Source organism: Perca fluviatilis, chromosome 1, assembly GCF_010015445.1.
Source record: "Perca fluviatilis chromosome 1, GENO_Pfluv_1.0, whole genome shotgun sequence".
In the NCBI taxonomy this organism is placed as follows: Eukaryota; Metazoa; Chordata; class Actinopteri; order Perciformes; family Percidae; genus Perca; species Perca fluviatilis.
Genome location: NC_053112.1, coordinates 22,460,843 through 22,476,198, shown reverse-complemented (window position 1 = coordinate 22,476,198; position 15,356 = coordinate 22,460,843). Strand labels below are relative to the sequence as shown.

General features: G+C 40.4%; 1 protein-coding gene across 2 annotated transcripts in view; it reads left to right on the top strand.

Annotated features, from left to right (window-relative positions):
• Positions 1–15,356, top strand: part of LOC120562917 (alpha-1,6-mannosylglycoprotein 6-beta-N-acetylglucosaminyltransferase B-like) — a 125,911-nt gene that overhangs the window by 62,312 nt on the left and 48,243 nt on the right. For both annotated transcript variants that reach the window (XM_039806872.1, XM_039806869.1), the window contains exon 8: positions 9,182–9,351. In XM_039806872.1, the coding sequence (XP_039662806.1) occupies positions 9,182–9,351 (170 nt within the window). The remainder of the gene's footprint in view (positions 1–9,181; positions 9,352–15,356) is intronic.

Here is a 15,356-nt window from a genome sequence, read left to right as displayed (position 1 = left end):
TTGACAAAAATCCCTCCCTTCCAATCACAACTTTAGCATTCTGCTTGAGTGTGCAGTCTTTGCAAATCCAGTGGGGCTCTGTTGTTCTATTTCCTTGTTTGACTTTCTCTTTGATTGTAAGCAGAGTGGATGTTTACTCAGAAAAAGAATAAATTAGCAGAGCAGAGGCAAGTGTGTGTGTGTGTGTGTGTGTGTGTGTGTGTGTGTGTGTGTGTGTGTGTGTGTGTGTGTGTGTGTGTGTGTGTGTGTGTGTGTGTGTGTGTGTGTGTGTGTGTGTGTGTGTGTGTGTGTGTGTGTGTGTGTGGTGGGGATCGACGGAGAGAAAAAGCATGATGATTATTTTTGAACTCAGCGGCAGACACAAGAACAGTATACAGGCGTGCATGAGACTGACTGTGGAAAATGTCATTCTGAAGTCAACGTCATATAGTCAAATATATTTGACAGATAAACATTTGAGAGATTTTGTATGCATGGTGCCACACTGAATGAAGTAGAAGCCTGCCCTAAATATTCTAGGAAACCTCTTTTATTTTGTGATGAGTCTGCCTATTTCCTCAGTTCCTGAGTGGAGCTCAGAAAGAATAAAATTATCCTTTAGCTGCACTTCACTTTCGAAGCAGTTATACATTTGAGAGTAGCCACCTTTTTTTTTAGTGCCCTTATCAAACTCAAATCAAAAGCCTGGGTCAACCCATTCAGCCATTATAACGTAGCTGATGGAATATTTTGTGTATAGAAAATTGCTGTTCTCTTTTTTCTAGACATCATAAGAGACATTCATCTAAGCCATGAAATAATGGAGAGGCATTTAAGAGACGATAGTACAGATTCAAGGACGCTGACCTTTTCTTGTTAACCTGTTAGAGTGCAGACACTGCCTGTCTGGAGTTAGTTTAAGTGTATCAGCATTAGTGCATACTTGGTGTGCGTTGAGCATTCACATTTAGGGCCCTATCTTGCACTCAGCGCAATTGACTTTGTACACCGACGCATGTATCATTCCTATTTTGCACCCGACGCACAGCTGACTTTTCCCTCCACAGACGCACGTCGGTAAATTAGGGAGCGCTCCTGGGGGCGGTTCAGCGAAAAGATGAGGTGTGTTCAGGCGCAAACGTTCCCTGGTGCTATTTTGCAGTTTCAGAAAACAATTCCGCCACAGACCAGGAAAAACCTGGTCTAAAGTCAGTGGTGCGTTATTCAGATGCTATTTTAGGGGAGCATGCTTGGCCATAATGTAGCGTGTGCTACACGGACACAGCAGTTCCCATTTTTGCAAAAAGGAGGAGGGAGAGGAAGCAGGTTGGAAACAAGAAGGAAAGATGTGACAAGAAATAAAGAGGGGGAAAGTAAGTCTGCAGAGGTGTAAAAGGCAGATGACGGCAAAGGTGAAATTAAGGGTAGAGTAGTGATGGTTGGCAGTGCCAGCTTGTGTTGCCTTCCATCGGGTAGCTGCGACCTTCATAAGGGCCACAGTGCATGAGTGAACAGGGTCAGACACACATGCGTTTATGCAAAGTCTGGCGCTAACAGATGCTAAGACAAGCATTAGCATTCCTCCGTCGTTAGCCAGTTAGTGATGAGTGGAGCAGAGCAATGGAGTGGTACCACATACTCGAGAGCCACTTCTGATCTCATGTGTATGCACCAAGGACTTTCCAAGGATTCTACTGACATATCACATAAACCATTCTTAACATCAGCACATAAAAGATAAAAGATTTCCTTTTCCACAGCGTATTCTGGTTATATAATTACACCAAAAAAAGTTTGTAAAAAAAAACGTGGGGTTACACTTCACTGGAAGGTATCTACATAAGAGTGACATGACACTGTCATGAACGTGTCATAAACATTATAAACAAGTCATAAACGTTTATGACATAACGCTTCTTTTAGTAAGTATCATTCAGTTTTTGTCATGACAAGTTAGGGTTAGAGTTGGGGTTAGGGTTCATGTGTCATGACTGTGTCATGACAGTGTCATGTGTTCATTACAGTATCATGTCACTCTTATGTAGATACCTTCAAATAAAGTGTTACCAACCTTGGTTTGTGGCATAAATGTTTTGCGAGACGGTGAAGGTGAGCGAGAGATTTGAGCATGAGAGCGTTGTTATCATACCTCGGTCTGTCTTTGTGGGTTCGGCAGGCCTACTGTTTACATCCCCATGGGACATTAACAGTAGTGATTCTTCTTCAGATCCTTTTGATAATCCCTCGAGCTCACAGCGAATGAGCGAGCAGCCACGCCTAACACACACAAACATCCACACACACACACATACATAGTTCACTGATGTACAGTATATCATTGTGAAACAAATTCAGGCAAACAAACAAAAACAAACAAAATCCAAAATCCATCTTCACACACTCACACACTCAGACACACACCAGCTGGGAGGGCCATAAGTCCACTGTATAAGAAGCTCCACTCTGGTGTGTCATCAAATTCCTGAGGGAGGCAGCTGGCCGTGATACAGGAGTTTATGAGTTAGTACAGACAGCTTTAGCTTCAGAGTCATATCCACTGCACCATCACCACCCGTGTGGGACAATAGGAAGAGAAAACATTTAAATACTATATTTTTAGATATATAATTACTAATACAATATTACTAGACTTTTAACAAGATTGTTAAACGTCTATTAAGATTTCTTTTTTTGGAGTTTTATAACAGTTTGATCATAAGAGGTCTAACAGGGAGTTTGACCTCCCTGGGGCCTAATTTGCCCCCAAACATAGCCATAATGTCACTATCACATCAAAATTAACCAAAGACATATTATCTATAGCTAAGATGGCTGAGACGGGCACACATGCATGCAGTCTGGCAGATTCTGTGTGTTGTTTGTGCTGTTTGTCCAAACCAACTAAACCATCTAAGCCTAAATTCACATTGCATCACCATCAGTGGTTTACGATACTATATGCTGTGACTCTGCTCCTGCTGTCCATACAACATCAATTCCACAAAGAAACCACCTATGTTCTCAACTCCGTCCGGAGAAGTAAACACCTGTTGTACTCCAAACTCCTCATCAATGGATATACGAAGGTGCCCGCCAGATCACTTGACATGACATCTAACCGGCGTCTTGGGCTCATTCAACTCACCATTAGATTACTACTCGCTGCCGATGTAGAACTTAACCCCGGACCACAACCTGCTGCCAGCACACAAAACGATGTCATGGGACTGCCATTCCATGATGCACAGCCTGCAACACACCACAATAACCTTTTCACCACCGGGGCTATGGCTAGGCCTCTACCATACCCACTCCTGGCGCTACCGGGGCTGTCTATGCCAGCCGCTCAATCGTTGGCTTGGGCTACTGCTATGATCAACTCACCCCTCGCGCTACCGTAGCCGCTCGTGTCGGCCGCTCTTGGAGACGGAATTTGGTGGGGCTTCCCGGAGCGCCGCTGTTGGTGATCGGTTTGGAGCGGCGGGCTGGTCCACGCTTGACAAGCTCCAGCAGCAGTGCCGAGGAGGCTAACACAGTGCCAGAGCAGACGGTCAAAATCCCCAGCGGTGGTGAGTCTCCAAAATTCCCATCAGTTTGTCACACTGCATTATTGACTATATCCAACAGACCTAGGAATGCCGTAATGAAAAAACGCCGAGCTACAAAGCTCAATCAAGCTACACTATATGGGACCCTGGATGTAAAGCAAAAGGGCTGTTTGGCGGACACCTAAACATCCGGAGTATGACGTCCAAACACGAACAACTGGAGCATTTACTCGGAAATAACAATATTGATTTACTCGGTCTGACTGAGACTTGGATAACTTGTTCCTCTCCTGAGGCTTTAATTACCATGCCAGGATACGATACTTTTAGGAAAGACAGAGACAAAGGGAGGGGAGGGGGAGTTTTATTATATGTTAAAATCACTATTAAATGCAAACAAATTGAATGGCCCAGGGGAACTGATATTGAATGTGTTGGTGTTATTTCACTGTCTGCTGAAATATCATTTACCATGATTTGTATGTATAGAAAACCCTCAGCAAAGTTAGATTTCTATGATCAGTTAAAAGCTCTCCCCAATGACTTCAACAAAGAGGTTATCATAATGGGGGATTTTAATATAAACTGGAATGATAAGAGTGGAAGAAGAAACCTCAAGAACATTACAGACTACTATAATCTCACACAGTTAATTGAACAACCCACTAGAAAAAGTCATCGATCAGATCTTGTCGGATCACAATATAATCTTATTTACCAGAAAGTTAGCAAAACAACGCTTTCATCCTTCAGCAAAACCCACATGTAATTATGAAGCAGTCCCAATTGGTCAACAGCAGAACCTTGGGGTAGCTTAAGGAGAGGTGGAATGGGATAAAGTCCTCTCTACAGGTGACCTAGAGAGTGACAGTAACCAATTCACTTCAAAAATCAAGGAAATTATGAGGCCCTTTCTCAAAAGGCGGAGCCAACCAAAATTAAGGAAGGACACACTGCTCTGGCTAAACGAAGCATGTAGAAAACTCATGAAGGATAGAGACCAGCTACTGAAACCACCTATAAAGTCAGGCCTCACGACAGACCGACAAAAATTGACTTCAATGACAAACAAGACAATAAGGCAAGCTAAAGCCAACTTCTTCATCAAGATTATTGAGGAGGCTAAAGGGAACGGGGAAAAAAATCATTAACAAACTGACTGGTAGAAAACAGAATCACAATAATAAAGAATTAGGACTGAGAATTAAAACTGAACTGGTAACTGATCTTAACACCATAGCTACAGAATTAAACACCTTCTTTATAAATTCTGTCAATGAAATTTCCCAACTTTTCAAACCACCTGACTACACCCCTTGCAGTGTAAATCATACACAACCAGGTTTTTTCATAATTTTTAAGAAGTGGTAAACATCATAAGGACACTGAAAGACTCCAAGGCTAAGGACATCTATGGGCTTGACACCAACTTCATGAAAAGGCACAAGGAGTCTCTCTTATACCCGATCACGTATCTGATCAACCTGTCCTTCAGACATTCAATTGTGCCGTCAGCTTGGAAGGTGGCCATGGTCAGTCCCATTTTTAAATCTTATTTTGGTGCTGTGTTCTTGGGCCTGAAGAGGGCACTGTAAACCATCATGTTCTTTTATCCAAACTAACTTATTTAAATTGTTCTGAACAAGCTCTCCCCTGGATGAAGTCATACTTGTCCAGTAGAAAGCAATGTGTCTGTGTTAGTAACACCAAATCCCCCCCTTCTTGACTGTCCAGTAGGGGTCCCCCAAGGCTCCATACTTGGTCCAATTCTATTCTCACTCTACATTAATGACTTACCTGATGTATGTCAAAATGTTAACATCCAGATGTATGCAGATGATGCCGTAATTTACACACATGGCAAAAAGTATCAGGAGGTCTCATCTACTCTTACATCTGCAATGGTCCACCTTGATGACTGGCTTACTAGGTCATGTCTCCATCTGAACACCAGCAAGATGTCTGCATAGTGTTTTCCAAACAAAACACAAAGGTGACTAATGTGTTCCTTAGAGGAGAGGAGCTAAAATTGTAAAGGAATTTAAATATCTGGGGGTGACATTGGATTCTAACTTAACCTTCAGAAGTCGTGTAAAAAGGGTGGCAAACAAGGTTAAATTCAAGCTACAGAATTTCAAACAAATCAGGCTAATTTCTCAGTTCTCTCAGGCCATTTACAAATTGGTCACTAACTAACATGACAACACTTAAGCCTATTGAAGTACTCTTCAAGAGAGCCATTCAAATCTTGGATAAAAAAGCAGTATCATTTCATCACTGTAGCATACTGGAAAAACACAAACTATTGAGTTTTGAGAATTTTAAAAATTTTAGTATGCCTGTTTTGTATGTAAGGCTATACATCATCATGCCCCTCCCCACTGAATGACCTTTTAGGTGCACCACATTTGGACAAACTGTTTTGTCAGTAAAGGGAAATAAATATTGGAATAGCCTGCCCCGCACAATAAGGACTGTACCGCATACATACATTTTAAAACACATTTAAAAATCTGGCTTTTAGAAAACCAAAGCTGCACTCACTTTTAACTGCCTCACACATTTCACTCTGTGTGACAATCACATGTTGTGTTGTATTTTATCTTGACTGTTGTTAGTGTTTGTCTTGCCTCTCAAACTATGAGGGTGTTGCATCATGCTTGTTACTGTTTTTATGTTTTTCTTTTTATGTATCTGCCTAGGGACAATAGATGAAAATTTGCTATGGTGTTAACTCTAGCATATTTACATTGTGTACTTGTACTGATGTCCATTAATATGCACTGTCCCTATCTAAATAAACAATTAAATTAAAATAAGTGTTACTCCCTCTGTTGTCGTCTTCCCATTGTGTGGTTGTTCCCACCCATTCATTTTCATTTTCAAATGAGTGAGTGAGCAAATATGCGAGAATGTGTTGGCGGCGAGAGTGTGTGCCGGTGATCTGCATGGTAAAACACAGTGCGAACCCACCCACACTAGTTTCTTTCTCTTCTCTGTTCTAGCTATTGATTCCTATTCTGTGATATAAAGGTTACTTCTCCAGCGCTGCTCTGATATGTGTCATTGAACTCCACTCTAATTCGGTTCCCATACAGAGGAATTAAAATTTGCAAATAGAGATAAATACTGCCTATTACAGAGGAAGTAAAATCCCTCCTCAGCAGTCTAGATCATGGGCACAAGTTGCCAGGTTTTGTAAAGCACCCTTAACTCGCTCCCTGCTAACTTTTCATTTCTGTGTGGATGCCAGTTTTATAGAATCTAATTCATGGTTATTCAGCTCTGCTGCCGCTGTGTGATATTTCCCATATTTATTTAGCAGTGTTACTGTGCTGCTGCCAGTATCTGAAATTTGCGTCCTTCTGTGTCCATTTTATGCCAGTGTTTGTGTGATACACTCTCCCCAGCACCACCGCCACCAGGCCAAGAGAGTGAATAGTAGTGGCACCATGAATCCTCACTCTTGCCATCTGCCACCCAAACTGTAATTAAATTTCACTTATCTTTTTTATGATGCAGAAGTTAATAGACCAGGCTTATTAAATCAGGGGATTTTTCACGCCAGCTGGAGTCTCACTGGAGCTTGACTCTGCTGCATACATGCCATTGTCCAATGTTTTACATACATTTTCTAAATGTTAACTTCAGTAGAATGAATTTTAGTAGTTGTACTGGATGTGTACAGCTATAATACAAGACAACCCTTCTTCACTATATTTACATAAAATAATTAAATATTAGATATCCAGTGTTTTTTCTCTCTTTCTGTTACATCAACGCCAGGATCATTAAATGTGTAATGTGTATGAGCAGTGTGTGTGTTTGTTTGTTGCGTGATGGTGTCTGTGTTACCAGTAACCTTCAAACATTAGGGCATTGAGGCTAATGTTGCATGATGGAGAGAGGAAGAGAGTGCACTGTGTCTAAAAAAGCTCTTGGAAGCTTTTAATCATTACCACTACAGTTCAAAGCTGCGAAGGTACAGACACAGGACGCATATGCACTTACATACAAGCAGAGAGAGAGAGAGGAAAAGACATAGTGAGCAATCAGCGTCAAAACTTTCTGGCAAACTCCACACAGTTGGCCTTAAGCTCATTATGTATGTTGCTTGGAGGTGTTCGTGCTGTGTTAGCTAATCAGGATTACTCACCACAGCAGCGTTTGGACATGGCTGTGTCTAATCCGCTGTGAAAGGCAACGTGTTGCTCATTTCTCGGTGGGTTGCACTAATTACGCAGTAGCTAGGTGCACATGCAAGTGCAAAGTTGTATGATAGTGCAACATACAGTATAAACTGTGATAATTCCTTCACGTTTTATATGATGTTTTAAAACAAAAGAGATTTTCCAGTTGGATGCTTAGGAATTAGTAGCAGCTATCTGTATAGACATGCGGTGCATATGAAATGAGATTTCTACATGTGCATGCTGTTCCATTGGAGCATGAGTGGATCATTCATTGGGGATTTCAAAGAATTACTTTTCAGTTTCCATAATTTTCTTTTGGAAGAGTCTGAAATTCTAATGATTCTAATCCTCAAACTCATTAAAACATTTTGCACAGCTTAACTTTCAAGGAGCTTAACTTTATACAGTACACTACACACCCATATATAAATGATATAATATAAATCAGATTAAATTAAATGTACTTTATGACATTGGCCTTTATGTGTATATAACTTAGTGCACCACCATCAAGACATGTTGTCTGTAATGTATTTTATTTGGATAGATGTGCAATATGGTACATAATAAAGAATGGCTTGATGTTTTCAGACCTATTATCTAGCAGGTAAAATACACGTTTTAAATAGTTACTGCTTTGTTGGATATTTTACTCAAGATTTGTGCATCTAAATTCCGAGTTCAGAGCTGCCACTTTATGCAAAATGTGAAATTGAGGCAAAGGTACACATATTTAGCAGAAGGACATTATTAATAATTAGTAAATTGTATTGGGAATGGTTTTGTTAATGTTAGTAAATGGTTTATTAAATGAGAAGAATTTACTCAGAAAAAAAGGTATGCCTTTTTTCATAACTGTGTTGAACCACCATTAAGGGATAGTTCCAGTTTATTACAACTCCTTTTGAGCATCATTTCCACCAGTAATTGTGCTCACAAAGTGAATTGCTGCGATTTATGAATACTGTGACATTGCCAAAAGAAAAGTGGGACCAAGGTAAAAACACAAGCAGTGAGATGATCATACAAGTTATAAGTGCACCCCCAGGTTAGCCAAACTTATTTGGAACTACTACTTTGGAACATCAGTTGTAAGCATCCATCACAGATTACATACTGTAACAACTTCTTAATTCAATTTTTACTTAAAGGAAGTGGTTTAAATAATCTACAATAGCTGATCATGTTTTTGTCGCATTGGACTTCATTTTTGCAATGTCACCATGTTCCCAGATCTCATTGATTACTTTGGTGAGCGTTTTATAACCAATAGAAATGATGGCCACAACTACTGTAAAAAATAAATACCCTTTAAACCACTTAAGTCATGTTAGTTAGAGACTGATAAAGCCTCAAAAAGCTTCTGCACTGGTTGAATATTCAGTTGAATATTCTTCTCAAATGGAGCTTATTGTTGAGCTTCTCTACAGACTTTTATTTTACTTTTATTTTGTCCTTTAGATCTTGGTCCATGTAGGCTTCCTAACCGAGGAGTCTGGAGATGTTTTCAGTCCCAAAGTGCTGAAGGGGGGTCCTCTGGGAGAGATGGTCCAGTGGGCTGACATCCTCACTGCCCTCCATGTTTTGGGACATAACCTCAAGATCTCCATGTCTGTCAAGGAGCTGCAGGGGTAAGTTACTGTATCCTAAAGCTACCAACTACTAGGATGTCTGACTTGTTAGTGGCTGTTGGTTTTGAGCAGGTGATGATAACGCATAACCCCATTTCTCATTCATCCACTCAACCAGTGTTTGCTTCTGAATCTGAACTAGTATTGAGAGAAGCCAGTATGGTGATATTCCTTCTGTTAACCAGCTACATTGTGTTAATATAGGGATTATCCAGCCAAGAAAACACTTGTACTCCCGCATATTGTATTCAACATGTTTAAGAAAGCCTTGTGCTCTAATTACACCCTATTCCGATTTAAAATTATGTATGAGGGCCCTAAGGTCCTGTTGATTTATTTGTTGCTGTATTGATCCTATATTGATGCGCTGCACAGCTTCCTGTCAGTGTGACTGCATTGGTGTGTATCTTTTTATCCCCTGCATCAGCACGTTGCATGTTTCTGCTGACGGATACAGCTATAGGGCCAACACACACACACACACACACACACACACACACACACACACACACACAGACTGGTGGATGGATCTAAATCAACCCTGTTAGGATAGATCACTCAGGCTTGTTCTGTCCAGTCTATGCAATATCTACTTCATGGTCAAGACTGAATAAATCACACAGGTTGTCAGGCTCCCGTGAAGATGGATGGCTAATGTTGAACAGTAGAATTATGAATAGGTATGAGTTGGAGAAGACAACTGAATCACACTGTAGATGGGTGACGTCTTTGTTCTGCCTTGATTGGGCCAATAGTCTTTGTCTTTCTGCCATCGTTGATCACTACCATGACACAGGTATAGAGTATATATCAATATAATGATGTCTACAGAGACCCCGCTGAACTCTTTTACACTCTTCACTGCCTGCGACACTGCTCACAAATCATAGATGAAGTATTGTATTGACCCAAAGCCTTTTGCAGTCATTTTGTAGACATATAACACATCTGCAGGGAGCAGGAGAGAGTATGAAAATCAAGAGGGATTTTATTCTTAAAAAATGAGTTTAAATATGGCAGGGACATCCACAAGGCTGAGTTCAGTTGTAAGACTTGAAGTGGATGGCTCCGTGCGTGTCACAGTAATGTCTCGGCAGCCACATTTTAAAATTGGTCTTTCTCACAACCCTGGCCACGATGTGTTTTAGGCGACTGTGAAGTGTAATCTAACATACATGAAGAATTATTACGTCCGCCTTGCCAACATGGAATGGCTTTTGAGGAAAAAATAGTTTTTAGCTTTGGATTACTCGAGGAAGCAGTCTAATCTTTCTTCAAAATGCATTTGGATCCTGACTCAGTCCTTAAAAAACACTGGTGTGAGAAATGGCACATCAACTTTGCCTCCTGATGTCAATCTTTCCACATGGTTTGCTGCAGTAAAGTGGAACAGAGAAGGGTTATGCAGTGTGCCCAATCATTTTCTGTTGGTGTCAATTTTTTGTTCCCACACCTTTCATTTCCCTTGGTCCCTGCCGTCAGTTAGTCCAACAAAAAAAAAATGAGGGTATGGTTGAACTACAGTGGTAATGCAGTTTTGCTGTCATGGAGTTGTACTATAAAAATAAAAACACTGTTCATCTTTCCTTTGTCTCTCATGTTGGCTAATGCTTGCTTCCTTACAGCTATAATGTTATAGATTATAATGTAATACTATAAAGGCTCCATTCCCTTAAACTATTAGTGACAAAATCAGTTCTGAGCAAACAGATGCTGCTTAAAGGAGGATACACTGTTTTTAGCTATTAGTGGCATACTGATCCGTAAGATGTGCTGTCATGCTATGTAGTTCAAATGCATACCTATCCACCATATTTCCTGCCTTGCTACACACACAACTGCACAGTGATTTGTGATTTGAAAAACATGAGTATTGATTTTCTTGGCACCGTAAAATACACAGGGCCTAGACAGTATTATTAGTGAAATAATAGATTATTCTCAACACAAAAAACATCTGCTGCATATTTATGTTGTTTCTCCATACTCTCAGACATTGGTTTTCTGTATATTCAAACCAATAAAATGCAATCATTGCATTTTCTCAGCAAACAGACAAGAAAAGAGGAGGCCATAGTGATAACACATTGAGCATCTTACAATCATCAGTTTTTGCAAAATATCACTCAAATGCAAATCGACAAACACAGTATTTCCACACAGATGGCTGATGTTGATCTAATTTGGTATCAACCCAGAGTATTGTCTGCTGGTGTGATGGACGTAAAGTGACATACTGACAGATAAACAATGTCCCATTACATTGTTTTGGGTAAATAAGTCCTTCAAAATGTGCTACTTCAAAGCTGCACGCTACAGTCCTTTTTCATTTCACATTTCTTACTATACTATTTTTGTCTCTTAAAGCACTCCTGTGTAGTTAAATTGTTTCTTTCTCTACCTACTTTCTCTCACTTTTCCCAGTATTGTCAATTTGTGTGGATTTTCTTCCTTTGTCCCCAATAATGTAAAAGATTGCTTTCAAAGACACACATGATGTAGCCAGACACACAGATAAAAATACAGACAAATGGTCTGACAATACGGACAAGCAGGCCGACCACGACAAGTGGAAAACAAAGAACAAAGCTGAACAGGGTTAATCTACCTCCACAATTCCACATTGGTGTGTGTGTGTGTGTGTGTGTGTGTGTGTGTGTGTGTGTGTGTGTGTGTGTGTGTGTGTGTGTGTTTTGTGTGTGTGTGTGTGTGTGTGTGTGTGTGTGTGTGTGTGTTGTGTGTGTGTGTGTGTGTGTGTGTGTGTGTGTGTGTCTGCGTGTGTGCATTAGTCTCATGGCTATGTGTGAGTCTTGTAGTTGGCTGAGGAGGAATCAGAAGATAGCTGTAATTGGCTACTGAGGGAATGATTTGATCTAGGGTTGTGTTACTGTACATAACATAGACCCGGATTTGTAAATCCACTCAGTACTACTTTCAGGTGGCTGGACTTTATTCACTAGAGGTGCATGATCAGAGCACACAGAGACTCACTAACATAATGTGGCCTACAGACAATGGCTGAGAGTGAAAATTAACCAATATATGGACAAAAACAATTTTTTAACTTTTTTTTTTGATTTAACTCAGGATGCAATATACTTATATAGATTAAAATCCTGAATTAAACTGATCTACGTATGTAGTCTATATCTGTGTTCCCTCTATGTTAATGTAATTGTGTTGTGTTTTGGCCTACAGCCATAATGATATAGGAAATCTCTTATAATCTCCCTTTTGTGTAACATATCTCAGTCTTAAGGCTGTCACTGTGCGGTGGGTGGACTGATGAGAAAATGTGGAGAGTGGAGAAGCCTGTAGGGGAGAAGAAGGAGGACATGGGAGAACAGCAAAGTGCTGATTTGACTTCTGTGGAGTTTGGGTGGGGACTTGTGTTTTTCAAATATGCAAATATTGGCTCTTTGCATTGGATTTTTTTGAAGGATCCCTGATAAATGCCATCTCTTTGTTTTGGATATTGCACTGTCCTTCATTTCTGCACAAAGCAGACATTCTACTTGCACCACTTACTTGCTCACACACTGCAGCACACAGACCTGAGTTAATTTATTACAGGTTTTTGCATCTCCTCGTCTTTTGCTGAGTGTGCAGTCCTTACAATGTGAGCTAACGGAGCAGCATGATGGAAATGAAGCTGAATTTGGTGCCAATTAGATTGGCAAGGCACCTGAGATGTATTAGTGTGAGAAGGAGAAAAGACAGGGCTCCGCCTGCTACACATTACAGACTATAGGGTGCAGATCACTTTGAGCTGCTGAAGTCAATGTGAAGGTGGATGGTCAGCATGTTTTTTCCTGATCGTGTCACCGCTGTAAAGAGACAAATAGAAAGTTGAAAAAAAAAGGAGTGAGTAATACTAATAGATAAAATGATCTGGCACAGGGCAGGAAGATATGGCCTTTTTGCAGGGTAGCACACACTGGACAGGCCATGTGGATGAAAGAAGTAGTCGCTTTATAGTACAGGAGTCTGGATGTGAAGATCCACGGAACCAATTTGATAAAATTTCTGCTCACGTGTTGCCGACAGTGTGAGGGCTTACAGTACGTAGAAAACAATAGTCATGGGTGTTTTCCTCAGTTTTGTATTTTCCCAACAACATGGGCAAATGTCCCCTTTGGTCATGTCCCCTGGGGCACTAGCTCAAGTGCTGCCTATATGTGATATTGGGGCAAAAATGAGCTTTAACCATGAACATGAACCTAAAACCTAACCCAACTTGGACCTAATTCTGTGGTCACTCAAGGTGCCCCTTTCTCATTTTGCCCCTCAGAGTAATTTATTGCAACTGGTTGTTTTTATTATTTAATGCTGCTGTTATGAGTTAATGTGAGTTAATGCTGCTATTATGAGTTACAGTTATAATGTTATGATTACATTTTTCTGAATTACCGTTAATGCTGTGGTTTTCTAATAATTTGTTTCATTACAAAAGATGATGTCAGACATTTCTGCGTCACCAAGAGACAAGAGAAGGGTTTAATTCTCTCTAGTGGCCATAAAAGTTTTTTTATGTACCTCTGTACATTGTAATTCTAGTTCTTCTCCCCAGTGGTATTCTCATGTCCTCTCCTTTTGCCATTCAAACTATTGAAGCCAACCATTCACATAACAAAAGGAATCTCAATCAGTGGTTGCTTTAAGCTCTAATGTTTACAGTTGAAACCATACCATTCACACTGACATACATATCATGTTTTTTTTGTTCTGTTTTTAACCTCTCTTCCTTCCTTCCTTCCTTCCTAATTCATACATGCGCACACCACCACAGGAATATCAGTATTAACTTAAGGTCAAATCTGCCGGTGAGGGAAGTTTAATGTTAATTATATGAACAGGTAATCAATATTAAAAGTCTAGAGAGCCTCTGGTGTCTGGTTGTTAAGCAGGGCAACAATGAGTGTTACATTTGGGCCTTAACTTCAGTAAAGCTGTTGTACATATGTGTGTGTGCTTAATCTGACTATCATCCTGTCTTGCGTGAGAGGGAGAATTTCACAGGAAGAGAAAGGCTCCATATGTGCTTGTGAATCCATGTGTGTGCATGTTCTACTACAGCGGTGACAGCTTGCTGTAAAAGAACTAAAGCTAGTTTGAATCATAAGCTCATTGCTAAAATCTAGAGATTTGGCCCAGAAATGGCTTGCATAACCCAAGAGATTAATGCAAAAAGAGCTATCCACAGAGGTTATGTAATGCCTTATAAAATTGGATTGGTCTTCAGATTCTGTCCGTTGCACAGTTGTTTTTCTCTGTATTATGCTCTCTGTCTGGTGCATGCTTTCAGCTCTCTATTGGGTCCACTTCACATTCTTTTAATCAGTTTCTTCCTTCTCTTTGCTGTTTTCTTAGGCTGGCTACACACTGCCTGTGGGTGTGAGCGTGGCGGCTGTGTGGATTTTTCTATGTCTTTACACACCAGAAACGTGTCTGACACGGCGCTGCTGCTGCTAACCTTGTCCCTACACATGTTTGTTTCCCATTGATAAAATGAAATACCATGTTAAACATAAATATATGATTTGATTACAGCAAAGACAATGTCGGCAGTATTGACAGCAAAATAGGCTACAGAATATTTCGTTCTGTATTGACAGGTGCAATATTAGAAAATCGATTTTTTTTTTTTATTACATTTATATCTGCATTTATATCAAAACCTAGAGACTTTCAAACATCAACATGTCATTTATTAATATGTATCCATGTCAAAATGACATATAAACATCTTTTCCTATTCTATTTTACCTGGAAACACTTCCAACACGCTTGCGTAAATAGGCGTCGGTCTTAGCCGTATTTCTTGCATGTACGCGTTTTCGGTGCGGCTCGAGCTGCGCCTGAGACGTGTGTAACGCAGGCAGTGTGCAAGCTCTGACCTGTTAACATGGGAGCCGAAATATAAATGGACATGCCACACAGCTGACACGCTCACGTGACGCAGCCAGTGTGTAACCGGCCTAACCAGAGTGTCTTCAGTTGCTTTT